General features: G+C 50.0%; 1 protein-coding gene across 3 annotated transcripts in view; it reads right to left on the reverse strand.

The window, feature by feature from the left end:
• The window catches only part of DSCAML1 (DS cell adhesion molecule like 1), a 336,815-nt gene that overhangs the window by 301,348 nt on the left and 8,305 nt on the right, over positions 1–27,162 (reverse strand). For all 3 annotated transcript variants that reach the window (XM_048827440.2, XM_048827441.2, XM_048827442.2), the window contains exons 2-3: positions 25,260–25,577; positions 17,752–17,898 (exon numbers count right to left, since the gene is read on the reverse strand). In XM_048827440.2, coding sequence (XP_048683397.1) covers positions 17,752–17,898; positions 25,260–25,577 — 465 coding nt within the window. The remainder of the gene's footprint in view (positions 1–17,751; positions 17,899–25,259; positions 25,578–27,162) is intronic.

Genomic DNA, 27,162 nt, shown 5'->3' on the forward strand with positions numbered 1-27,162 from the left:
AGGAAAAAACAAGAGGAAGCAGGCTACCTTGCATAATGACTTAGCCACTCCCAGTCTCTATTTAAGCCTAAATTAATAGTATCCAATTTGCAAATGAATTCCAATTCAGCAGTTTCTCGCTGGAGTCTGGATTTGAAGTTTGTTTGTTTTAAGATAACGACCTTCATGTCTGTGATTGCGTGACCAGAGAGATTGAAGTGTTCTCCGACTGGTTTATGAATGTGATAATTCTTGACATCTGATTTGTGTCATTTATTCTTTTACGTAGAGACTGTCCAGTTTGACCAATGTACATGGCAGAGGGGCATTGCTGGCACATGATGGCATAGATCACATTGGTGGATGTGCAGGTGAACGAGCCTCTGATAGTGTGGCTGATGTTATTAGGCCCTGTGATGGTGTCCCCTGAATAGATATGTGGGCACAATTGGCAACGGGCTTTGTTGCAAGGATAAGTTCCTGGGTTAGTGGTTCTGTTGTTTGGTATGTCCTTGCCTACAATCTCCCAAGACTTGTGAGAGTGTTGGGTCATCCTTTAGGATAGGTTGTAGATCCTTAATAATGGCCACTAGCGGTCACCTTCAGCCCCCAACTAAAACCCCTCCAACGCATTATTAAGGATCTACAACCTATCCTGAAGGACGAACCATCACTCTCACAAATCTTGGGAGACAGGCCAGTCCTTGCCTACAGACAGCCCCGCAACCTGAAGCAAATACTCACCAACAACCACATACCAAACAACAGAACCACTAACCCAGGAACTTATCCTTGCAACAAAGCCCGTTGCCAATTGTGCCCACATATCTATTCAGGGGACACCATCACAGGGCCTAATAACATCAGCCACACTATCAGAGGCTCGTTCACCTGCACATCCACCAATGTGATATATGCCATCATGTGCCAGCAATGCCCCTCTGCCATGTATATTGGTCAAACTGGACAGTCTCTACGTAAAAGAATAAATGGACACAAATCAGATGTCAAGAATTATCACATTCATAAACCAGTCGGAGAACACTTCAATCTCTCTGGTCACGCAATCACAGACATGAAGGTCGCTATCTTAAAACAAACAAACTTCAAATCCAGACTCCAGCGAGAAACTGCTGAATTGGAATTCATTTGCAAATTGGATACTATTAATTTAGGCTTAAATAGAGACTGGGAGTGGCTAAGTCATTATGCAAGGTAGCCTGCTTCCTCTTGTTTTTTCCTACCCCCCCCCCCAGATGTTCTGGTTTAACTTGGATTTAAACTTGGAGAGTGGTCAGTTTGGATGAGCTATTACCAGCAGGACAGTGGGGTGGGAGGAGGTATTGTTTCATATTCTCTGTGTATATATAAAGTCTGCTGCAGTTTCCACGGTATGCATCCGATGAAGTGAGCTGTAGCTCACGAAAGCTCATGCTCAAATAAATTGGTTAGTCTCTAAGGTGCCACAAGTACTCCTTTTCTAGTCACCTTGTCTCCCCTCCCAAGAGATGGGTTTGTACATAGGTTATTCACACCGCTGTTTGTAGTAAGGTAGGGCCAGAGACTCCAGTCAAGGACCAGGGGGCCCATCGTATGAGCCCAGGGGTGGGCATACTTTTTGGCCCGAGGGCCACAACGGGTTTGCAAAACTGTATGGAGGTCCAGGTATGGAAGGCTGTGCCACCCCAAACAGCCTGGCCCCTATCCACCCACTCCCACTTCCCACGCCCTGATTACCCCCCTCAGAATCCCCACCACTACCCCCAGGACTCCACCCCTTATCCAACCCCCCCTGCTCCCTGTCCCCTGCCTGCCCCAACCCCTATCCACACCCACACCCCCTGACAGGCCACCCAGGGACTCCCACACCTATCCAACCCACCCTGCTCCCCGTCTTCTGACTGCCCCGCCCCATCCAACCACCCCCTGCTCCCTGTCCCCTGACTGCCATCTGGGACTCCCTGCCCCCATCCAACCACCTCCTCCCCCCCGCTCCCTGCCCCCTTACCATGCCGCTAAGAGCAGCAGGAGCTCGCAGCCCCGCTGCCGCGCTGCCTGGCAGAAGCGGAGGGCCAGAGCGCTGGCGGCAAGGCGAGGTGAGGCTGCGGGGGAGAGGGGACAGCAGAGGAGGGGAGGGGGTCCACTGCTGTTTGCTTGCATGGGTCCTGATCCCCGATTGGAGCCCAGAGGCACTAGATACCAAAATAGAATAGTAAATGTGATCCACCCGGTCAGCTAGCTTCCCATCTCCCTGCCAGGGCAGGCGTACAACCAAGCTTTGCTTTGTGCCCACTTGGAAGGTGCTTTTGAGCATGCCCCTGAATTCACAGAATATCAGGGTTGGAAGGGACCTCAGGAGGTCATCTAGTCCAACCCCCTGCTCAAAGCAGGACCAATCTCCAACTAAATCATCCCAGCCAGGGCTTTGTCAAGCCTGACCTTAAAGACTTCTAAGGAAGGAGATTCCACCACCTCCCCAGGTAACGCATTCCAGTGTTTCGCCACCCTCCTAGTGAAAAAGTTTTTCCTAATATCCAACCTAAACCTCCCCCACTGCAACTTGAGACCATTACTCCTTGTCCTGTCCTCCTCTACCACTGAGAATAGTCTATAATCATCCTCTTTGGAACCACCTCTCAGGTAGTTGAAAGCAGCTATCAAATCCCCCCTCGTTCTTCTCTTCCGCAGACTAAACAATCCCAGTTCCCTCAGCCTCTCCTCATAAGTCATGTGTTCCAGACCCCTAATCATTTTTGTTGCTCTCCGCTGGACTCTTTCAAATTTTTCCACATCCTTCTTGCAGTGTGGGACCCAAAACTGGACACAGTACTCCAGATGATGCCTCACCAATGTCGAAGAGAGGGGAACGATCACTGGCAATGCCCCTACATATACATCCCAGAATGCCACTGGCCTTCTTGGCAACAAGGGCACACTGGCATTCAGTCTGTTCTGCTTAACTTTGAAATTCGCTGCACTAAAAATGCAGATGTTTGTGTACAACTGTGAGATTACATGGAACCTCTTTAGCAAGAAGACAGGATTAACGCAATCTCTAGGAGATATTAGGAACTTCAAAGGACTTTTGGGGACAATACCTGGGAATTGGGTTTCCTAGGGAATGTTTGGGGTGAGGAGAATGCAAGTTGGTCCCTGCCCCAAAGAGCTGACAATCTGGTGTGTTGTGTTTGTACAGTGCCTAGCACAGGGGGTCCTGGTCCATGACTAGGAATCCTAGGCACTGCAATGCAAACAGCAAACATTTCCCCTCCTCTCCGATACTCACAGCCTTGCCTTGCCACCCCTGAACTCAGAGGATTAATCCCAAGCCTATAGCAGCCAGGCAGATCTAGGGACACTTCCTTCGTGGCAAGACACATTAAATTAGTGTCATGCTAGGTGGGCTTAGGCATCAGGCAGAGAGATTTACAGCCCCACACTTCAGCCATCTTGGGACCCCCCTCTTCAAGCACCATGTCCCCATTCCCTACTGCAGGACTCGGCAGGCAATGAAAGATTTACACTCGAGATACGAAAGGAGTTGGCAGCTCCAGGAGTGGATACTCCTCAGTATTTCACATGAACGGAGGCAGGAGAGGATGAGGGTCATCATACCATCCCATAGTGACTTCCTAAGGCAGCAAAAAACCCCAGTATACACCTCGTGTGCAATACTGAGCATAGGCTGAAGAATGCCTCGACCGCATGGAAAACCTCGCCGTCAGTGGTCCTCCTTCCTTTCCCTTCTGGACAGGCAGCTACAGGGCCCTAGAACCAGTTCTAGTCCTTACTCCCCTGCCCCCTGGATGGGTCTCAGACATACAGCAGGGGCAGAAGGCCTCTGTAACCCACTTTGATATTCAAACAAATACCACAAGCCACAATGTTTTGAGTGTGAAAACAGAATAACTCGGTCCCCTGTTGACACGTCAGAAACGGGGGCTTCAGAAAGTCAGGACTGTTCCAACCAGCCTATGAGCTGCTGAAGGAGCTGTGAGGATTCCTTCAAGGCCTTGCCCGAATGAAGAGGGGAAGGTTTTGGTTTCAAAGATCAGGCAGCTCTGAAGCACCATCCTGCAAACAGGTTTCACAGACGTGCATGGAGAGAGCTCACCACAGTGGTTTCCCTGGTCTGGCTGTACACCGCCTGAAGCGATGCCACCCCAGGCACTCTTTATATCCTGCCTGATCTCTGAGGCTTTGGCTGCTGTTCCAGGGGTGCATCTGGAAGAGACAGGACCCTTCTCTGTGCTGCTCACATGCATTTTATGTCCATATTTTAGTCCTGTCTCTGGGCGTGTGCAGTTGCCTCCAACATGACTCTGCATTATCAAGGCTATAATGAGTCCTGCTAAAATGGATTTGCTGGAATAATTATATTCCAAAAAAAATCTGCAAGAAATTGCTCTCTCTTATTAAAGGGCAGGAGCATCAAACGTTTGTGCCCCATTATTTGCAGTCACACTGTCTGTGGCATCTGGTCCCTTTAAAACGTCTAACTCCAATCTGATCTGAATATATAAATCTGAATTATCACAGCAAACAGAGATGTGCTCACACCTTTTTTTTATCTGTTGCCATGGCGATTAGATAAAATTCACGCTAACTCTCTGGGGAAGGATGGAATTATTTCAGACAGAATCTCACCCCACTTGGTGAGAACGCCTGGAGCGACTTCCCTCAGTAACAGGTCTGGGCACATGTCTCACTCTGGGAGGGCGGAGCGGGGGAGGACAGGACACCTGTCGAGACACCAAGGGGACACCGGATGATTTTAAGATTGCACTAGGATTGGTAGGGATCGATACCCCCAAAACATCCCAATGCAAGTTCAACTACAAGCCAGATAATTCCAATCGGACACTAAATATAAATTATTAGTAATTCTTTGCACGTCTATCATACCTTCCATCTCAAAGCGGTCCTCATACATCAAACCGTGAGCAAGACAAGCTTGATCTTCACATCACAGATGGGGAGAATGGAGGCAAAAAGAAGCTAAGTGATGCAGGCCCAAATCTCGCACCGATTTACACATGCCAGTCTCCTTGACACCAGTGGCCAAGTAAAGTCCAGCATGTGCGTAAGTCTTTGCAGAATTGAGGTCTCACGTAGCAAGTCAGTGGCAAAATGGACGTGTTCTATTTCACCAGCCCCGGGGCCAGTATGGAATGTGCGCACCCAGCAGCTGTCTACACTGGCAGGAGCGTGTAGGGTACATGTAGCGACACGCCGCAATGGAAAGCGGGCTGTGTCCATGTTGCAGTGTGGAGCTACATGAGATTGTGAGTGGCTCTGGCAAAGGGGAGGCAGCTGGGAAAGGCTCTGGCAGTAGGACACGGTCCTGCTAAAAACAGATGGGGGAAGCCCCGTTTAGGGGTGTGGAGAGCTGTGTAGGGTCTATGCGCCCAAAGGTTTGACATAGCTGTACTCTACTTGCCTCCCCATTTGCACGGCTGTTTAGGCCTGTTCCAGCCGGGGATGCAGTGTCTGTACACTACAGGCTGCTTGACGTGTAGACAACCAAAGGTTCCATTACCCCAGAGGGGAAGGGGAAGACACTTTATAGAGAGAGGTTCTTGCTTAGTTGCCCAAACAATACAGTCACAGTCAAAGGGAAGTTTCCAAAGAGACAGGCACTGCAGTAAGACTGAACAGAACCAGGATCAGGTGATCAGTAGCATCAGGCACAATGCACAGAATGATTTGCATTTACTTACCCATTGTCTCACCATCGTGACTTTAACAGCACTAAGCAACTTTAATAGCTGTATTTTAAGAGGTCATGAGTTTTAAATGAAAAATATCACAGCAGGGGCAAGCCCCGCCAGCTCACAGCTGCAGCGGAATTCAGCACACAAGCTGAATTCAAGCGCTCACAGGCCGTCCTCCCATGCCTGCGAGGGCTGCATGGGAACCAACTGCTCCACGAGCATCAGGAGAAGACAGGCCAACGTGGCACAAGCCTGGACTCCAGGAGAGAAAGGGATAATCTGCAGACAGGTCAGGCTGGCGTCCCTGACACCACAGGGGACCCACCATCCCAACCCAGAGCCTCTCCCTGCCCAAAAGATGCTTATCACCACCACACTGCTCACATGCGCTATCCCTTTCCTGTCTCTGCGACTACTGGAGTGCAAGCTCTTGGGGGCAGGGGCTCTCTGCTGCTTGTTCTGAACAGCAGCTCTGAAGCCCTCTTCTCAGCCGGTCCCTAGGCTCTACCGGCAGGATGGTTGACACCACGCACCATCGCTGCTTCAGGAAGTGGAGGAGGTCACAGTCGCAGCAGCTGAGGAGTGGGTGGAGTCCTTCCCAATATGGCATTTCCTGCTGTACCAGGAATATCACAGAAAGGAGAAAAACACCACGTCAAGGGATGCAGCAATGGAAGCCAATCATTGCTGCTGTGGAAGTACTGACCTTTCACTCAAACCATTCCCCTGGCTGCCCCCTGCACCCCTCCATCCCACAGCACCTGCTGTCCAGACCAGCTCCCTGGTATCCCTCCCAGGGTCGGCTGGAAATCGCATGTCCCTGTTGCTGACACATCTCCATTGGTCTCATTCGCTCCATAAAGCATTGGTCAACAGAGATGGCATTCAAGGCACTAAATACAAAGGTCTTCATGCCTCTCTCTAGGTAGGGCTGTGGCTCTCATCCCTACACTATCAGAGCTCAGGACCAGAACCAGCACCAAACTTCTCCACCTTGTACCAAGTGCGAAGAGCTAGGGCAGTTTGCATTCTGCACAACTCAGTGAGAGAAAGAGGCCGTGATGTCCCAGAGATCCAGGTGGGCCCCACCTCTGAATTTAGAGCGGACTGCACCATGACTTACGGAGCTGAGTCCACGTCATCCCAAAAGGAAGGGAACAAATCTCATAACTCAGCTACATGCAGAAAAATTAAAGATGCATGAAAGCCAGCAATGACAACTCATCTGCTCAGCTCAGTTCATTGACAGGCCTAGAAGGAGCAGCCCTGTATTTCCAGTACCTCCTGGTAAAGGTGGCAAACAGCAGCCACAGAGGCACCTCTCTGTAAAGCATTTAAGAGGTAGGACTAGTTATTAAGATGGGGGAGAGGGGAGGGGCATGCAGAACTGTCAGCCTCAGATCTACTTTTCTTTTAAAACTAGTCCAATATCAGGGCCTGATCCTGGGAGGGGCTGAGCGCCTTCAGTTCCCATTTATTTCATGAGGCATGAAGGGCGGCCCACATGGTGCTGAGTATCCCCAATTCCAGCAGACATCGAACCCTCCAATTTCAAATGGGCTGCCTTCCCACTATGGATAAACCCTCCCTTGGCTTTCGAAAACATCAGCAGGATCGGGAAGGGATTCAGCCGTCAATCAACCCCAGGGCTTGAGAACCTTGCCAGGCCCTTCAAGGTTTCAGCTTCAGCCTCTCCTCTTGCACACATGGGCTTGCGGGCAGCTAACCAACGGCCGCTGCATGCTCAGCCGGCAAGGCACACTCACCAGCCAGGCAGCAGCCTGCCCAATGTGGATTCTGTATGCACAGAAATGGTGCCCGACCTTATCAAGTGCATGTTGAAAAATGGGGGTGGGGGGGTGCGCACGAAACAAAACAAGATTGCTCGAGGCTGGCACTCCCCCTGCCCAGGGAGCAGGGGGTCCCAATGCCCACCCCACACCAGCACTCTGAACCCTTTCCAGATTTCTCTGTGTAATGGAAACTTGGTAGGTTCCAGCCACAAGTGATGCACAAACTCACTGGCCTCCTCAGGTGACCACCTAGGAAGAGGCAGGTAATACAAATGCATTGTTCTTCGTTCTGACAAATTCCAAACCACAGGCTGCCCACTAAAGGGGAGGCGGTTGCAATGGTTAGAATTACACCAGCCAGGGTTATTTTGTATTCAAGCAAAAACAAACAGAAGATAGCAGCTGGTAAATACACCCTGTAAGTTATCTCCTATCCCCACCCCAACAAAGATAAACACACAAACAAGGATTGCCTTTCACCTCCTATTGCAGTGTTTATTCTGTCCCGGCTTCCAGCTTTCTCCAATAACACGAGATTGATGTTCTCTGAAAGAGAGCCTATTGATAAAGGACAATGCTTAATTATCTAGGTTCTGGTTATTCTGTGCCTTAGATCATCTTTCTGTGCTGCCCTCTGTTTTGCAGTGCATGCATATTGTTTGGGGAGGAGCAGATGAATAGCACCTGCTTGCCACTAGTCGCTGAGCTGAGCTATAATGCAAATGCTAGTTTCATTTCCAATACAGCTGAATATAAAGGGACATGCTGGAGGAACATTAGACCCATAAATACTACGGGTGTTTTTAATTTTCGGTAGCCTCATGCTGTGTCTCTAGACTCTCATTACACTTTGAGACAGATTAAAATGGAATTTTAATATAGTTACATTTACTTCCAATATTAGAGAGAAAACAGAGCATGTGACAGATGTTCCAAGGTGCAACAGACGAAAGATTAAAACACACATGATAAAAGTGGGCATATTTAACCATTAAAATGCCATGTCAATTTTGTTTCCTACGTGGCCACAAAAAACAATGCTAAGAGGAGTTTAAGAAGATTTCTAGAACCCCACACACATGCCAAACATAGGAGATTGAGGGGAAGGGGGTCAGAAATGGGCTGCTTAGATCAAATTAAATCCCAGCTCTACAACACCGCAGATAGAGTTGGTCAAAAATTTTCAAAATTAACAACTGACAAAAATTCTCATTGAGATTTTTATTAAAAATAGATGAAGTTTTTGCAACAAACTTGCATTCCGTGTCGGGACCAGCTCTAGCTTCAGTTTTTGATGTTGTAAAGTCAGGATTTTGTTGACATCTAATGAGTTGCCAGGATATTGGAGCACAACAATTCTAAAGCAGCTTCAGTTGCTCTCACCAGAGACTTGATTCCAAGAGAAATAAAATCAAAGGATACGATCCATATTTAAAAACAAATTAAAATTTGTACTTACTTCCTAGACTTCTCAGTATGATCCAATCTAGAATTGTTGGGTGTTTTTCTCCTTTAAAAAATACCTCACTCAGTTCTCAAACTGAAATTTTACTGCGCAAGAGTTTCCACACATCAGTTCTCCTCCCTCTCTCTGCAGAAGAGAGAAACCCGGGGGGGGAGGAGGGGGGAGGTCCTGCTCAGTTGCAGTTCCCCCTTCCAAAAAACCCCATAAGATTTGTTGATAGCAACAGAGTTCAAAATCACAGCCTTGGTGTGAAGTGCAATCTTATACGTGGTCCACTGTTCTGTAAGCACTGTTGGTTTATTCTGAATAACTGCTACCCTACATTAAATGCCAAACTCAGTGAGTGGTGCTGCATGTTTGCTAGGAGGTTGAGAACTAAAGGCAAGATTGATTTTGATGTGAGCACCAGCAAAGCAAATGGGTTTTTGAAAACCCTATAATTTCTCTGCAACCCTTGACTTCACTAAACACACATTTTTACACTACAGCACAGTTAGGTAGGCATTAAACAAAAATGAGGTAGACTAATGATGATTTATGTGCAGGATAACCTTTTATAAAGAATTTATCTTTGATTTCAGGGTAAGTTACAGTGTTGCCAAGTTAACCAAATAACGCAGCTCACTAGGAAAAGAAAAAAAAGAAAGCCAGAAAGCCATTGCAGCAGCAGGATACAGATATCAAGCATTTTTCTGCAATTGTTTTAAAATATCTTCTGAAATACACGCAGTAGGTGCTCCTGAAGAGCGATGCTTGTTGGGAACTAACCAGAACAAGTCAGGCAGAGGCACCCGTTGCAAATGAAACAGTTCTGTGCAGTTAAGAACAAGAGCAGCTGGCTATGAAACGTGCCACGAGCCTCAAGTTCTGCCTATTGCATTTGATTAAAATGACTTGGAATAGCCATAAAGACAAAAGGTTAAACCCAAAAGACACATTACCCAGCATTAAAAGGGACACTTCCCCCCCCCCCCAAAAACACCACGTAAATATCCTTTTCTAGGCACTGCCTGCACCCCTCTATATCAGTGGTGACCTTCGATATCATTAGTCGAGTTGCACGGCATGTAAGAGCCGCTAGCTAGCACCCCATGGTGGCGGCAAGACAGAAGTGGGGTCTGCTGTCCTCAGACAGCACAGGCCTCTACCTCCTGAGCTACAGGAAAATCTTCATTAGCTGCTGCAAATACAGGGTCTAGGACAGTTCAGCAGCTCCGGTTCTGTCTGGCAGAGGGTAGAAGAAAGCATAAGCACTCGCCCACTCATTATGCCAGAGGTTCTCAAACTGTGGCCCATGGACCACCAGTGGTCCACGAGCTCCATTCAGGTGGTCTGCGGATAGTTCCTTCTAAGATGCACACCTGGGTGGCCACACACGAGAGAATGAAGGGCCACCCACCTAATCAGTGGAGCCACACAGGCGGGGCTCCACTAATTAGGTGCCTGGACCCTGGAGAAGAAGCACATGTAAGGTGAGGTGGTGGCCTGGGGGGCAATAGGAAGTAGGGGGAAGGGAGCAGTGAGGTGAAAAGAGGGGTGGGGGGAATTTGGGATATGCAGGGCTGCAGCGGCCAGAGAAAGAGGCGACTTTCCCCAGCTCCAGGGCTGCAGCTGCCGGGGAGAGACAACCCTCCTTCCCAGCCCCAGCTCGGGGGCTGCCGCAGCGGGGGAGAGAGGGCACATCCATCGCATTAGAAAGGCAAAACTACTGAGATGAAAATATGTGTTGTGTGCTTTTACTTGTAGAACAAAAAAAGAAAATTATTATTAAGGGTTTTTTTATATAGCGCTTTTATCCAAAGCGCTTTACAATAGTTAGTTAATGGTACAAACAACATTTGGAAAGATCATTAAGCGGTCCGCAGAGACCCTCAGCAATTTTCAAGTGGTCCGCAGGACAAAAAAAAGGTTTGAAAACCACTGCATTATGCTAAGGAAGAAACTGAACACAGATTTAAATGCCCAGGTCAGCTGATGCAGTGAAGTTAGATAGGAGCCTCAAACTCTGTGCCCCGCCAGAAGTCAGTGGGTCACACCCTCCAGTCCAGATCCAACTGTAGAGCCTCTGTAGAAATTTCAACATTTGGACACAAAACCACTGAAATGCAGCAGTTTGGCCAAGTTTTTACCATGGGAATGTGTCTATTTGAGCATAAAATGGAAAAACAAAAAACCCGAACTCCATGAGGTGCAAAGCCCCCTGGAGCCTAACCCAAAGGAAGCATTTCCACAAGCAAGATCTGCCGCTCGTGCCCCAAAAGGGACCCAGCCCCACCACAAGCACAAAACAAACTGGGGCAGGAGAGCCCCAGCGGTTAGTACCGCTGCAAAGGGAAACGCCCATGGGCAATTTGGTTCGGTCGCGTCAGGGGGCATCCTGTTCTCTTGCACCCACCCTGCTGCCCGTAGTTGCTCGGGATGTTCCCTTTTTCATTATTAACATGCAGAAGAAGCAAAGGAAGGAGCCAAGGGGAGTTCAACACCACAGGTCACCACCTCAGATGGCCGCGAAGCCCAAAGGCAGAACAAGCCAAGTGCAGACACTGCCGCCGGCTGCAGCACTGAACTCAGAACAGGCGGAATTTTAGGTCAGAGAGGACAGTTATTTTTAGAGATGGGGCCAAACTGCCCCATTCCCCCTTCCCATTCTGAGCTGGGGAGCGATAGACATGGGCATGCAACCCCAGACAGCTGGAGTCTCGTAAGGGTCGCCATTCTGGTGACTCTGCCACCATTCTGGTCTCCCGATGTTGGTGCTGTTTCGTTTGAACACTGGGGCCTGCTCTGGCTTCATGCTCAGACCCCCACACCAAGCCCTAAGCCCAACACTCCTCTTCAGCCCACCAGTAGCTATCCGAAGTTTCCAGTTACATGGCTCTAGCCAGGGACCCAAAGCAAAGCAGCAGCAGGTGGGCTGTTAAGAGGAAGCTATCTGTGCTTGAGAGAGGAGGGAAATAAATAAACTAACTCTTTCCAACCCTCCTACTAGTTATATGCTCCCTGACACGTTATGTGTGTTGTGAGCCCTGGAAAGCAGAGCTGGTCAGAAAGTCAGAATTTTTCCAGTTTTCAAACAATTTTCCAAAGGGGGAAAAAACGGGAATTTTTACAGAAGCAGACACTTCCCATTAAAACGCTTATTTCTCGTACATGCAATTTTCCCATCAAAACTTGTTTTGACCAGACCGAGTGGAGATTTAGGACTTGGCCTATCCTGCTGGTCCCCTGAAACACACCAAGAACAGGAGCAAGTCTCTATCAGTCACACACAGACATACCTTCCCTGCAGGCCAAAGGAACGTTTTGGAGGACAGCTGCAAGCCGCAACAGTAGGTGGTACAGGCTCATGGTAACACATACACCAGGTTATACAGCTAGCCTCATGTTACTGTTTAGATATACTTTTTAAAGCAGTTGTCCTTCCACAGATCTTTTCTTCTTAAAGGACGACTTTAGGAGAGCACGGCAGTGACGTATTTGTAGGTTTGTTTGACCTGCAGTTCACACCCCAGATTTTTTGGCAGAAAATGGCTTTGATGTTTCAGAACCAATTTTGGTTCGTTGGTTGGTTGGTTTTAATTAGCCACACAGAATGCAACAGGAACCCTCCCTCAATTGTCCATTCCCCCCGCTGCCATTAAGAACCCCCCCGCCTTCTACACACACACCGAGGATGGAATCAAAGCATCACAAGAAGTCAAAAACAAAGACCCTGTTTTTGTAGACATGAATCCAGTCTTACCTCTAACACCAGAGCAAATTTAAAAATTAGCTTTGGGCAGATGCAATATTTGTAATCCAACAGCAAATATGTTTGCTAGTGTTGACTCTACATATAAATTGTCTCTATATTCTGTCTTTAGGGTAATTATTGCTTTAAAATGTTAAAATCGTTCTACTTTAATTACATCACCATATTTAAAAATCCAGCACAACTGCAAAACTTAAGTACCAGCCCGGCTTAAAACTGTGCAAGTGCAGGATGTCAAGTCAACAAACTGAAGTGCCGAAGAAACTGGTTGTGCTCTGTAAAGGAGGTCCAAGTTCAAGCCTGCAGACTGAACTGCTCTGCTCCATCTACCCAACGGAGCAAATAACGCCAGGGGAGCTGCAGAACAAGCTTTTCCTCCACCAGCCCCGACCCAGACCTGGAGCTATGCATGGACAAGACTCTTCTCCTGGATGCATTCTAGTTCTGGAGTCTTTGCTAAGAGGGCCAGCTGAGTTAGACAGTTGGGTGACAGAAACACTCGCATCATTCCAGCTCCTAGCAGGACCTTGTCCTCTGACCGGACCCTGACAAGCCACCAGATGATAACTATCACTCACTGCGCTGGATCTGCGCTGGTAACTACAGAGGGAAGTTTAACTGAAACTAGTTAATTTGACGTTCCTTCGCTCTAGTGCGGCCCTGAAGGTATAAATGGAGCGCGAGAGATTTGCAAGGAAAGATTATTCAGATCTAGTTACTTGTGATACATACTAGCATTTATAGGGGAGAACGGGAAAAGCTTGTACCTGAAGAGGGTGGGCTACAAACCAGCGTGAAAGGGTTTGCTGTTTAGGGCCCATTGACACAAGAGCCCCAGCTGCGCCAGGGTCCCTGCTCCATTGGGAAGCCTAGTTAGGAGCTAGACACATTGCCAAACCATAGACAGTTCAGTCCCATCTACATTACAGAAACAGAACCATGCTGCTACAGGGCCTTGCAGCTCTGCTGCACTTGTAAGGTTGGTAGGAGTTTCGCTATGATGCGAACACTGGTCCATAAGACGTCTGCATGTTCCTGCAACAGGGACAGCCGTAGCGCACCACAGTCCCAGCTGGAACATCTTCCAGGAAGAGGTGCTAGATAAGGCTAGATCTGAAACCCTCATCCAACCTCTTTGGGAAAGTCCAATTTGCTTTATTGTTTACAGAAAGTAGCTTAAGAAATCTTGGACGAACAGTTGGTGTGTAAGTCATTGTCCACATGGCACTGCTGCATGGGGCGATTCCACTTTGCAGGGATCTTTAAGAGCAGAGTTTTCACCACAGTTACAGGCAATGGAAAGCAGCATTAGAATCCACCGGGTAGCATTTATGGGAAGCAACGGGATTAATGCACCAGTTAATGGCAGTACTGCAAGCCAGCAAGAAGCCAGAATGCAGAATATTAATGCAACAGGATTATACTAGGCTGGCATGCACGTGCATTAGTGCTGTGGGGCCAATCCTCAACTGGCATAAATCAGCAGCTATTTACATCAACGGAGGGTCTCCCCTATAATCTAACCTCCCATAGGTCCCACTTACATTAAAGAAATGCACCGCACTCCAACAGCATTGATGTATACACACAGCTCAACCCCCTAATCAGCCCAGACCAAAGCGGGGCTTACACCACCTCAGTATAATCCAGTCACTCCCCAAAACGAGAAACACTGCTGTCTGACTTCCACCACTTCCCTCCCAGTCCCCATGATCTTAGAAGCTTTATCGAAATTTCCCATTGACTGAAAACAGGGTAAACATCACAATGAAGATTTTTGTGAAAAATTCATGGTTTTTTGGATATTGAGTGTGTAAAAATATTGACCTCCACCTGCCAGCTCCTGTCCCTTGTATCAATAATCTGATACAGGGCCACCACATTGAACAGCACTCCTTGGGCTGGGTCTGCTGGCTGGAGTCAATGGAATCCCCACTGGAAAGCCAGCTGCCCTCCCAGGAGATGGGACGCAGGAGTGGGGGGTGAAGAAGATAATGCACAGAGGTTTAAAATGCATCTCCCCAGGCCAGTTTGGCTGAATCTAACCCTCAGAGTAACCACATGCCACTCAACAAGTGAGCTCTTAACGGAAACATTCCTTCTGAGGGTGGTTCAGCCTATCAGCTCGCAGGCGGAGCCAGCGCCTGCTCTTACGAGGAACGACGTCAGGTTTGCACACGAGGCTCAACTGGTGGCATCCCGAGCGTGCGGGGTGCGAACCACTTTACCAACACCTCGAGCTGGACTGCCAAGCAGCAAAACGCTCAGCCCCTTCGCAACATCACAGCTACAGCAACCCTGAGCTCCCGAGGGTTGCTAGGATTTACTGACCTGTGAGCAAATATCAAACACAGCGCACTCACTTTGGGCAAAATCCTTTAATTCTTTCCGGATCCCCCAGGGGAACCGGTATTGATGGCTTTACTACTAGCTTACTAGCCAGCGCTGCCAGGAATACCGTCTCCGAGCAGAGAGCCAGAAGGTCATCCCGGTACAGAGGGACGTCCACACGGACCTCTTCAGCCACCCGTTCCGCCTGGGACCCTCCTCACCATCACCAGGCTCTGAGATTCAAGGTCGCCCACCTAACAGTAACCATGCCAAGGCCTCGGTGACATTCAGAATTTCCTCTTACGCTTCCGCAGTGAAAGCGCCAGCAGGAGTGCGAGAGGGCCAGTGGTGAACCCCCATGTCTCAGGCCTTCTGCAAACAGGGTTAGATGTGACACTCAGACCAACGGCCGTATTGGGTCAGACCAAAGGTCCATGCAGCCCAGGATCCGGTCTTCCAACAGTGGACAGTGCCCAGTGCCTCAGAGGGAATGAGCAGACAGGTAATCCTCAAGTGATCCATCCCCTGTCGCCATCCCCAGGTTCTGGCAAACAGAGGCTCGGGTCACCATCCCAGCACTAGGAGCCCCCCAGAGCCCAGCCTATACCCACCACGAGTGCTGGGTGCCACCGTGCCACTCACTGGGGGAGCCGAACCTACGGGAGCAGCAGGGATACGTTCTGCTAAACAACCAACGAAGCTCAGGATAGGTGGCAGCTTGAAACATACCCAGTGGCGAACGCTCGGCTCACCGCAGCCCTTTGCGCATCGCCCAGTGACTTCTGCCCTCCAACATCTCACTGCAAATGCTGCGCTGTCAATCCAAGAGCCAGCTACAAAACAAGAGCATTAGCCAACGAAGCAAAGCAGCAATTGTTTCTGTGCGCAATTTGCTCACAAATCAACGAGCACTTCATACAGCCTTGTGTTCTCCTGCTCAAACAACAATATGCTCACTAAAAAGGTCACCGTGGGGGGAGGGGGCACTAGCCTCCTCTTCCAGGTAACTTCCCATGCCACCCCCTGACAATTCCCCAGGGCTTCTCAAGGGAAATGGGCACGATCTGGATCAGAGCTGGGCAAACAACAGATTTTTCAGTGGCAACTCCGGGTCAAACTAAAGGGTTTCTGCAGCGCAGGACATTTCGTTCCACTGTCACACATTTTTAATGCTTCTCGGGGAGTTTTAAATACACTTAAAAGGGACATTTTAAAATGATGTCACTACGAACCAAAAACACCAAGACATTTGGTTTTGAAAATGTCAAAACAAAATATTTCTATTTCTTCAGAATTGTTTGTTTCCAGTCAAAACAATCCGGTGAACTAGACCCGAATTTGTGAAATGTTTTGATGCTGCCAAATCTGCACGTTTTTGCCCAAAAAGTCGTCATAATAGTAGCTGTGCACGAAGCGCTGAGCCCGGCTGCAGGGCTGATGAGTTTGCCGAGTGCACCCTTTCCAGAGGGTCACACGAGGGCTGGCACAACCCAGGCGCGTGGGCCCACCCACAGAAAACTCCTCCGCTAATGAGAATCAGGCCAAGCACCGAGGAGCAGAAAGCGCTAGTCACCACACCTGCCTCTTTCCACTGCTCACCGAGATGGACCCAAAACCCAGTGCCCTCAGTGCCAGGGAAATTTGGATCCTAACCTCCCAGCAGGCCCTTATCACTGCAGTGGGTCACACCAAAACTCTGGGTCCGAACACCCCAGAACCTGGGCCTGGACTCATTCTGCACCTGCCTTCAGCAGTGCCTGGCATTTCTCCATAGAGGCTTTAACTCTGCTCCGCAATGAACCAATCCCGCACGGAGCAGAGCGCCTCCTACTAGGCTTTTGGGAAGTCAGGGGTGCTCAGCACCTCGCAGAATTGGCCCCAGGAGCTGGATTCCTCAGCACCAGGTGCCACAGGAGCATGGCCTCTGTGATCAAAAACTAGCTAAGCAAAACTTTCCCCAAGCTGCAGCAGCCACCGGCCCGGACCCCACGAGCAGGGATGTCGGCACCAGCCACCTGCCAGGCTACATGGGCTGGCAGCACACGGTCTCTGCACCATCACCTCCCCAGAGGCAGACCAGAGTGAATTACTCCTCTATGGCGTTTCCTTGCTCACAAGCCTTAATGGACAGCAACGGTAGCATTAACTGGAATGCTGCCTGGGCGCAATACCAGCCTGTGAGGGCCACAGGGGAAGGCAGGGAGCACATGGGCCACGGACATCTGTGCTGGCAGGAGTTAAGGGGTGTTTGAGTGGAAGGGTTGTAAAGAGTCATGAGAGAGCCTTTATTTACTCTTGTCACGCCCCACTCCCGGCAGGAATACATGGAGATGGAGGGCATAGGGTGCCTCTGCCTGACTCCCCGCTGTCACGTACGCCTCCAGGTTGGCAAGGTCACCAGTGGGTGGGAGAACCCAAAAGACACGTACATATTGTCACACTTCAGTTTTATGCACCTAGGAACTTCAAAGCACACACTGCAAACCTGGCAAATACGACAGGCACCACGTCGCACAGTCAAACACCGCTCATTTCCACTGTCAATCCAGCCCACAGGCTCGGCTTTCGTACCAAGATGATTCATCAGCAAACCCCCCTTGCTTTTGGGGCCCAGGGACAGAGAAAAACCAAAGAGCTCTGTGTACAACAATTCATGCACATGGCAATGCAGTTAGTATTTGCTGGGAGAATGGAGGGTCCCCCTCCTGCTCCTCTTACCTGGGATGATAGAAACAGTATCTTTCTCCCAGGACACAACGCTAACGTATTCCTGCACTGAAGAAGGGATGAGGCACTTGAAGACAGCCACGTTTCCACGCATTGACCTTTGATCCTCCACCCGGACGGTGTAAGGTTCCCTGAAAACTGCAGAGAGAAAAGCAGATGATCACACAATGATCAACGCACCAATGCCAAGTTGCACCGGGCACAAACACATTAATTTAAACAGTTCCCAAAGATTATTTTTTGTCCAACATTTTGAGCAGCTCCAGCGTTTGCCGCAAGGAATTAAGCTGGAGAGAGAGAGCAAATTCACATGTGTCTGGGGGTCTCAACATCCCATGTGCTCACGGGGCCCAAACAGAAGAGAAATGCCAAGAAGTGTCGTTTTCTGGGAACGGCTCTGAAGTGGGGCATTTAAATGACTGCGTTGGCCAGTAAGGAGATGAAACACCAACCCACACCTCTCGGTACAACCCGCAGCGGGACGTATCAACAGACTATAGCACAGCAACAGCGGTCACTTCCTCCCGTGCCACCACGCCACTGCAAGCAGCACAGCCCTTGCAATCCCTTCACTGCAACAAATCACATCCCAGGTGCACCTCCTCCCAGGGACTCGCAGCCCCCAGCCTCTTCCCTCCACCACCCCGCTGCTGTCCAGTCATGGGAAGAGCCCTCCTGGGGTGGGAAACACCCTCGCTGCAGGGCAGAGCAGCACTTCCCAGCACCCCTCCCCACCACGTGGGGGTTCTGTGCCAGCCCATCAGGGCACAGGGCAGCATTTGGGGAGGGGGAAATGGCTCTTCTCTAGCACCAGAGCGCGGCAGGGACTGGCAGATTCCCACAGCAATAGTGCACGTTTCACACTTCTAGCGAGTGTGGAGCCGACAATCCCTGCTCTCTCTGGGCAAATTCCTCTGAAGGGACCCTCCTTCCTGCCGTGCCTGGGTTCCCATTTGCAGTGGCCGTGGGTGCCCAGAGCTCTCTAGATGCAGGCAGCACCTCAGTGGGGCAGGCCTTCCACAAGGCAGGGAAGAATAATTTCTCCTCTTGCCGAAATGCAGCTGGGTCTGGGCAGCCGTTGAGCGTGCATCAGCATTGCTCAGCACTAGGGCACAGGGAGGGAGGTAGAAAACGATACCCTGTTGAAATTGAAGGGAGGAGGAACGCAATTCCGCAAAGTGGGGTCTGCCCAGGGCACTAGGGCAGACAGCCCTTCCCCTTGCAGGGTGACCCGGCAACACCCACAGCCTGCCCTGGCAGCTCTTCAGCGTTCTCTCTCTTGGGAAATATCGAGGGATTATCCAGACTGGCAGCAGCCCTAATGAACTCTACGAAGCACTTGGTCAGTTTGCTTGATCGGCTGAACATCCCAAGGTCTCTTTGGTAAGGAGACACGTCAGTGCAACCAATCAGGAGCGCAGGCAGACAAACGAAGAATCGTTAAAGTTTAAATATTTTCCATTTAAAATAAGCCTAGCACGTGGGTGCATAATCTTGTCATGACAACATGCCTGCCCCAAAGGACATTGGTTTCTCATTCATCACCACCTTGGAGAGGGGGAGAGAGAGAGAGAGATCGATCACTGGGTCATCTGCGGCTCCCTCACTGGCCAGAACAGCAACAATCCACGGCATGTTTCAACAGCCATGGGGGAGTTGCTTCCAGCAGTCAACGCATCTGTTGGCAGGTGCAGACTGGGCCTCCTCTGAATAGGCCCAAGGAGTATTTAATAAGTAAAACAGAAAGTGATGCTGCTTCTGCCTGCTATTCCTCCCCTCTAAGTGCCCAGCTTTCAGACTTCACGCCTTCACTGCAAGAGCTCAAGACAGAAAACTGCTCACAGGCTGGAGGCAAATGGCAGCCCATCCCTCAGGAAGCCCAGGTGAAACTTGCCAGCAGGCTCCTCACAACAGCAGTCTGGTGCAGGAGGTGCTGAACTGCACTGAAGTAATAGGTGACGAGCTGGCCCAACCTGAGCAGTTCCTGAGAAGACCGCCTGTCAGCAGAGAACACACCTTCAGAGAACAGCTCCAGGGCACCAGCTGGCTTGACAAGCCGCCCTCACATGAACGGTGCGGGGCGGAGAGGGGGCTACAGTTCAGACAATCTTCCCTCTCACCGTACATATGTGCGCAATGCTCTGCAGGTCCATAGGAGGATATGCTCTCTGCCCCCAGGAGATCCCATGCCAAGCAGACTACAGACAAACATAGCAGATGACCGGGGTCTGGGGGAAGGCAGAGGGCTGGTGGAGGCAGGCCCAACAGGACACATGGATTGCTCTGCAGCAGAGAGCAGCTCAAGGAAGCAAAGTGGATTGGTTTGCAGGAGCCTCGTCAGTTACACAGGAGGGGCTTCCTTACTCCTTCCTAGATGGTTAAAGGAGAGAAGTGTCCCTTCTGCTCACCTAGCTGGTCCTCCTGCTTTAGCAGAGACATAGAACCTTGCACTGGAATCTCTGTATCAAACCCTTCACTTCTGCCTGAGCTAGACTGGACCTTTTAAACCCCAGCCAATCATGATTTAAAGACTAAGTGCTGGAGACTCTAGCCCACCCCTGGGTAAGTTGTTCCAAGGGTTAAAAGTTGTACCTTATTTCTAGTCTGAACTTGTCTAGTCTCAGCTTGCAGCCATTAGATTGTGTTGTCTCTGTCTGCTAGATTAAAGAGCTGTTTTCTATCAGAAATCTCTGCCCCGTGTACTTGTAAAACTGTGATCAACTCACCTTATCCCTTCTCTTGGGGAAACTAAAAACAGACTGAGCGTCGCAAGACTCTCACTAGAAGGCAGGTTATACAGACCTCGAATCATTCCCGGTGCCTCTTCTCTAAATTCTTAAAGTTTTCAACTTTACATTTCAGTTTATTGTGTGTTTGTTGTTTTACGTGGTTTAAATGGCCTTTTTCAGGGTTTGCCATTACAAGGCTACAGAAGAAGAGTGTTTGGAGACAGGATTTCAGTGACAAGAGGATAATTGATTAGCATACAGGAAGCAGGTGGGAACAGAAGCACACTCATGAGAAATAGTAAAAATCCCAACTTCCAAGTGTTTCCAACTATCCTAAAGCCAAACTCATTCTAATGGCCATGGACTGAGCTGACCCAGTGACATCCCAAGGAATCCTGTGAGGAGGTCCCATGGATACGTACTGAATGAGAAGGGGTGGCACAGGAATGAACTACCAGCCAGGCCTAGCAGCTGAAAGCCTATTCAGGCTTGCAATGCCCACCTTCAAACGAGATGAAAGCCACAGCACTGTATAGCAGCAGCCTGCAGTCACTCCATGAGGTTCAGTAAGTCTAGTATTTAGAACAGGGAGCTGGAGTCAAGACTCCTGGGCTCCAGCCCTGCCACGGACTCACTGTATCACCCTGGGCATGTCACCTCACCTCAGTGTCTAGAGGGAGGCAACAGGAACCCTGGCCTGCAGGGCCAGATAGCTGTGACCAGAGATCAATTTTCACCTCTAGAAACCTCCTAGGGAAAAACAACAAAATTGAATCTGCCACTCCCAGCATTTGCTTCCCGTGAACACCCTGGCACAGCTGGCCCCTGGCGAGAGTGTCTTCAAAAACAGCACATTTTAAGTCATTACTAGAGAGTTGGAAGGGGTTTTTTTGAGGGGGCGCGGTTAAACAGGAAAAGGACGTTGGACTCCAGATTTGAGTATTCACTCTGGAATCCTGACTGCAAGTGTGTTGCTCATCCAGCTGGAGAGCAGAACCAGGACCTTGTGGCCACCATGCCTGATGAAAACTAAGCAACACAGCTGGAATGCTGGATACCCTCAAAAAGCTGGGAGAGGGGGTCCTGCAGCAGGGAGATCAGCCGTGAGGCAGCTGCCAGCGGAGTTCTGCCAGCTGCTCTTCTTCTCAGGCACCCACCCGTCTTGGCTGTTGGGAAAGCATCAGTTACAAGAGCACCCTCTGCCTACTTCCCCTCTGCCTGCTTCATGCCAGCTAACAGAGCCCACCGCCTGGTTCCACAGCCTCACGTGGCCCACACTGGTTCCATCCCTGCCGGGAGCACTTTCACAGCATGGCCTCCTGGACAGAGCATTGACTGTGATTAAGGAGACCTGGATGCCACTGGCAGACTGGGTGACCTTGGGCAAGCCACTGCACTTCTGTGCCTCAGTTTCCCCATCTGTCAAATAGGGATGACGACTCCTTTGTAGGACGGATGAGAAGTTGTATAGAAGTGCCAGGTGTTGGTTGTATGCGATGTAGCTGTAGCTGTGTCAGTCCCAGGATGTTAGAGACACAAGGTGGGTGAGGGAATAGAAGTTGGTCCAACAACAGATATTACCTCACCCACCTTGTGTCTCTAGGTATTATTACTACGTATTAGTAATAAGCTAATTAGTAATTAGCAACAGTTAAACTTCCACTCCGATGGGAAGCTCAGCCTCCACCGGAGCGGGGCTGACCCGAGCTGCAACATGTCACACGTCTCACAAACAACATGTATTTACATTCCCCTCCCTTAAACATACACCCCAGCTTATTGCTCACTCCCCTCTGCTTTGGTTTATAGCTTAACTGCTAATGCTGGTAAATAATTCACTCCCTGGGCAGGAGGGGGTTTCATGCCAGTTTACTTTGCAGTATAATGAATTAAAATAAAAAACACCCTTTAGTCTGCTCGGCTGTGTTCTCTGTGCGAGCCCTGTTTTTAATAGGTTACATAATGAAGTCATTCCTGGGCTATTAGCCCTCCTCAGCCTGGTCAATAATTTACTATAATCACTTTGGAAAGCAGCACTTGGCTATATTCCTCTTCCTTTTGTTTTCTTAGAAGTCTTGGGGTGGTTGAGCTGGAGCCTGCATTGCAGATATAGGGTCTTAGGAAGGGGGGTTAATGAGGCAGGGGGGTTCCCCCCTTGTGGGGACCTGCTGAAGGACTGGGCAATTATGCAAGACTATCCAGGAGTTACTATAAAATTGATGCTAACAGATGTTTGGGAACGGAGATAAATCCTCATGCTGCAAAGCTGGAGTCCATCTCTGACTATGGATGAGACCTTCACAGGGCAGATTATCCCACATTTGCTAGCTACTGCATCGTTTCTTGCACCTTCCTCTGAAACATCTGGCTCTGGCCACTAGTCCATCTAGTCCAGCATCTGGTCTCCACAACAGGCCTGATGCAGTCTGGCAATTCCAGATCTCAGTGGTATGAATGACCGGTTGTTGAAGAGAAGACACCCCTGGCTTTCTCCATTCCTCCCTAGCCGTGGAAACCAAGCCTGCTGTCCTGCTACTTCAATGGCTGAGACACACGTCTGGTTAGCAAATCATTTTGGCCTGTTATGGTGCTGGATGTGAACAGCCATAGAATCACAGAACCATAGGGGGCTAGCAGGGATGGCGAGGGTCATATAGTCTAACCCCGCCAAGATACAAGATTTCTGTACCCACATCCCACCTCCAGAAGGGGTCAAAGATCGCAGTGAATAAAGCATCCCCTCTTGTTCCACTGCAGGCAGGTCACAGTCCCTGGAAGATAATGGGATTTATGCCCTTCTTGAAGAAAAAGTCACTTTTGCATCTACTCTTCCAAATCTACCTACCTGCAATGTCATCACTAGAACCACGACCTACTGTTGTAGCTGGCTGGGCTGTACCCACACAACACCGCTCTGGAAAAGCCCCATGACCATTCCCCACCTGCCTTGCTCTGGGGAAGTTTTCTCAGGTGGATGGACCTGAGGCGTTTGTCCCCGTGGGACATGGCAGGGCCTGGCTCTCCTAATATTTGAAGGGGCTTGGCCTTTGCCAGACAGCGATTAGTCCTGGAGATCCATGCTCTCTTGTTACTATCAGCTTCCCCCAGAGTCATCCCCAGTGTGCAGCACTAGGATGGCCCTCAGCTCTCTTTCCCGCTAATCACTCTGCAGAGCTCTCCCTACCAGCAAGTGGCCTAAATTATTGTTTGTTCTTGGCTTGGGTAGGATGCAGTTTTTGAAACATTATTGACACTCCGCCTCCTGTTTATCCAACACCCTGCCCTCATATCTACTATCTGTCTGTGATGATATCAATCGATCCTCTTGCAATAGACTATTACAGTCCCAGTTCCACGGCCTTGCCAGAAAAGCGTCTCCAACACGCAAAACCACGTGGCAGCTGCATTTTAGCCTACATGTTCACAGGCTCCACAGGGCACAATTCCTGTGGGAGCGACAATAACATCCCCATACGGTATTCATCATGTCAGGAAGGCTCACTCGGTAAAACTCACCTCCAGGCCCAGAGGTCACAGGTTCAAGTTTCACCCCAGGCTGTCTGCTCTGCTCTGCTCTCTGGCACAATACTTAGGGAGAAAAGTTAAACGCTTAATAGGAGACTAAACCCTTGTGCTTTCCATGGGCCACGTCCAAGCTACAGAGCCCACACAATACATTCTTGGAACAGTCTGTTTTCTTGAGAGACAGGTAAGTATCATCACCCTCATATCACAGATGGGACGCAAGGCAGGAAAAATTAAGTGATTTGCCCAGGGTCATGCAGAGAATTAGCAGCAGAGATAGGACTAGAACCTTGGTCTCCTGTGCCGAAGCCACAGGACTCTGCAGTCTCTATCCCATTTCTTGGAAATGGTGCAAGACAATACCCAAGCACCCTGGCAAATAAACAGACTAACATCCACGGCTGAGTGTGAGCTAATGCTGAGCCCAGAGGCTGCCGCCTTTGCCTGCACTATTGGAACCTTTAGAGCGAAGGGCGCAAGGCAGACGCAATACAAAAAGGTACCAGGTAAAAATGAAGTTACTGTCTATCCTGGTTGCTGGCACACAAGGCAGTGCCCAGTTTGGGCCCTTGCTATTACCTGCTCTCTCTGCAGAGGCTCGTGCTCAGGTGGCAAAAGGTGCTATATACTGTTCTAAACCCATTATCTGAAGATGCAGGCAGAAGGCCCCCGGAGCTCACTGCTGGCCACTGCGCTGCCTCCGGGCCTGATCCTGTGAATGGTTATTCCCATTCACACACTGACTTGTGCGCATCGGCCCGCTGGAGGCTGGGGCACTCCACCCAAAGCCTTGGCAGGAGCAGGCCCTACATTTACAGCTCACTCTCAGCTAGGACTTCCTCGGGTCTCCTTCCAAGCTCAGGAACAGCCACGCTTGGCTACCCAGAGGCTCTCCAAGTGCCATGAGGCTCAGCGAACACACGTCTGCACAGCATGCTTTGCAGGGGACAGCATTCATTCACTTGGAGGTGAAGTAACTTGCCCATGGCCACGCAGAGTTAACAGCAGAACCAGGAATAGGACGCAAGCACCCCGAGTTCCAGCCCTAATCACCAGCGAGCCCTGATGCCACCCTCTTTAGTGGTTAATTGATGAAGTGAGCTCACTGTATCAGCCACTTTAGGCAATTCCATGGCACTGGAGAGAATCAGTTGGGACACACAAATGGGCTCATCATTGTCACAAACACAGAACACCAGCACCCCACCAACACCTCCAAGACCCGGCCCCCGCCCATGACCCTACCTGCTTTAACACGGATATTGGGACTCCTGATTTTGCCCGCTGAGTTCTCCGCGGTACAGAAGTAGTCATTGTCGTGGATAAAGCTATTGAAGGCTGATGGCGAGAAGGGGTAGAGCTGCAAAGTCCCATTGGCATGGACATGCCGGATGTGCGGTACATCATAGATGTCGTCCCCTGTGGCGAGGTACCAGCGAAGGGCGGCGCTGGGTGACCCTGCTGCGGGGCAGGAGATCACCACCCCGACTGTGCTGGAGAAGGTCACCTGCTGGATGGAGTCGTTCACAAAGTAGAGACTGGTTCCAACATCTTCAGTGTGTGCTGTGGAGAGACCAGAGCCAACAGCAGAGAGTTACTGCAAATATCCAACTCCTCTTGCCTGCAGAGCAACGGCTTCCCAATGACATGCCCTGGGAGCCCTCCTCAGGCAGCGGCAAACAGCCCCAAACAGAGCGGGCAAATCGGTGTATGAACACAGGGGCCAGGTACTTCCCACCTCTCCTAGCTACCTAGGTCACTGCTCTCCTCAGCAGCTGCGCCAGGGCTGAGGGGATGCCTTGGAAACCCCAGCCCTTTCACAGGACAGCTATTTCCCACAATTGTTAGGACGCCTACGACTAATACAAGCTACATTTCCCAGGATGCCCTCGTGTGAGCCTCCCCACAGGTAAGTCACCTGTCTGCTCCCTCCCCTGGGCCAGCTGAATTAGGGAGCGAAGAGGCAGCCATGAACCATCGGACACCTCCTGAGACGTCTCCTCAGACAACAGGCCCCAGAAACAGCCAGGCCGAATTCTAAAGCGTGGGGATGGTTCTGTGACAGGAAGCTGTGTGAGAGAAGCGGGGCTTTGCCAGTCTCCCCCTCCAAAAAGAGGGGGCAAGGGAGCAGCTCTTCACAGCTGGGTCTCCCAAACTGCAGCCAAGGTCTGGAAGTGGAGGAAAGCCTCCCTCAACCTTCCTCCTCCTCCAGTGCAAGGCAGAAAGGCCTTTCCCTCCCAGCTCCTCCACTCCGACTCCTTCCCACTGACACCTCACACCTGGAAGGGGAGGGGACAAGTTTGCCGTCAAGGTGCCAAGTGGCTTAGAGCCGATTTTTTAACTGCGCTACTTTTACGTAGGCAAAAGGACGCTAATATAGAAAGCAGCGATCGGTGTTTGAGTATTAATAGCTCTAGCGGAGAGCACAATCCCTCTGCTTGTGCTACAGCAGGGCCACAAGCAAATAACTACTCTACCGCTGGCTTGGAATGCGTCACAGGGGACCTTTCGTCACCTCAACTTCTTCAACTTTGGGGGGAGGGAGAAGAGGGGGAGAAGGGAAAAGAGTCTCATCTGTATTAATATTCTTAGCTTAGCTTTTAGCTGCCCCTCCAGGGAGAATGCTTCATGACTGCTCATTTGAGGAAAGGCTATTAACCCGTTATTGGCCAGAACAATTAACATCACAAAGCCGTGATGAGACCATCAGCACCCGCCTCCTCTGAAAAAATAATAACATTTGTGTTTTCGTCAGGACGGGTGTTTGGAACCACGATCCTTGCCCGGGGTAAGTGTCACGTCGCCAGCTGGCTCAGGCTTTCCTGAGCTGAGGGGGAAGGCAAACATTGGAATGTTGTTATTTTACTTTACATAACGGAATCTTTAACGGGCAGGTCTCCCTCTCAGTGACAATAATAATAATGGAACGACACTTCTGTGGAGTTGCTTTGATAAATTCTATAGAAGATAGATTATGGCACTTGACTTAGGTATTCTTGTTGTATAGAGATGGGGAAACTGAGGCACAGTGAAGCAAATTGCCCAAGGGGTCTTAGTGCATCAAAGGGAAACCCAGGAAGGGAAGAACCCAGGAGTCCTGGCTCTGGTCTTCTGCTGTAACCACCAGAACATGCTCTCTCGTTGAGCT

The sequence above is a fragment of the Caretta caretta genome, chromosome 22 (assembly GCF_965140235.1).
Source record: "Caretta caretta isolate rCarCar2 chromosome 22, rCarCar1.hap1, whole genome shotgun sequence".
In the NCBI taxonomy this organism is placed as follows: domain Eukaryota; kingdom Metazoa; phylum Chordata; order Testudines; family Cheloniidae; genus Caretta; species Caretta caretta.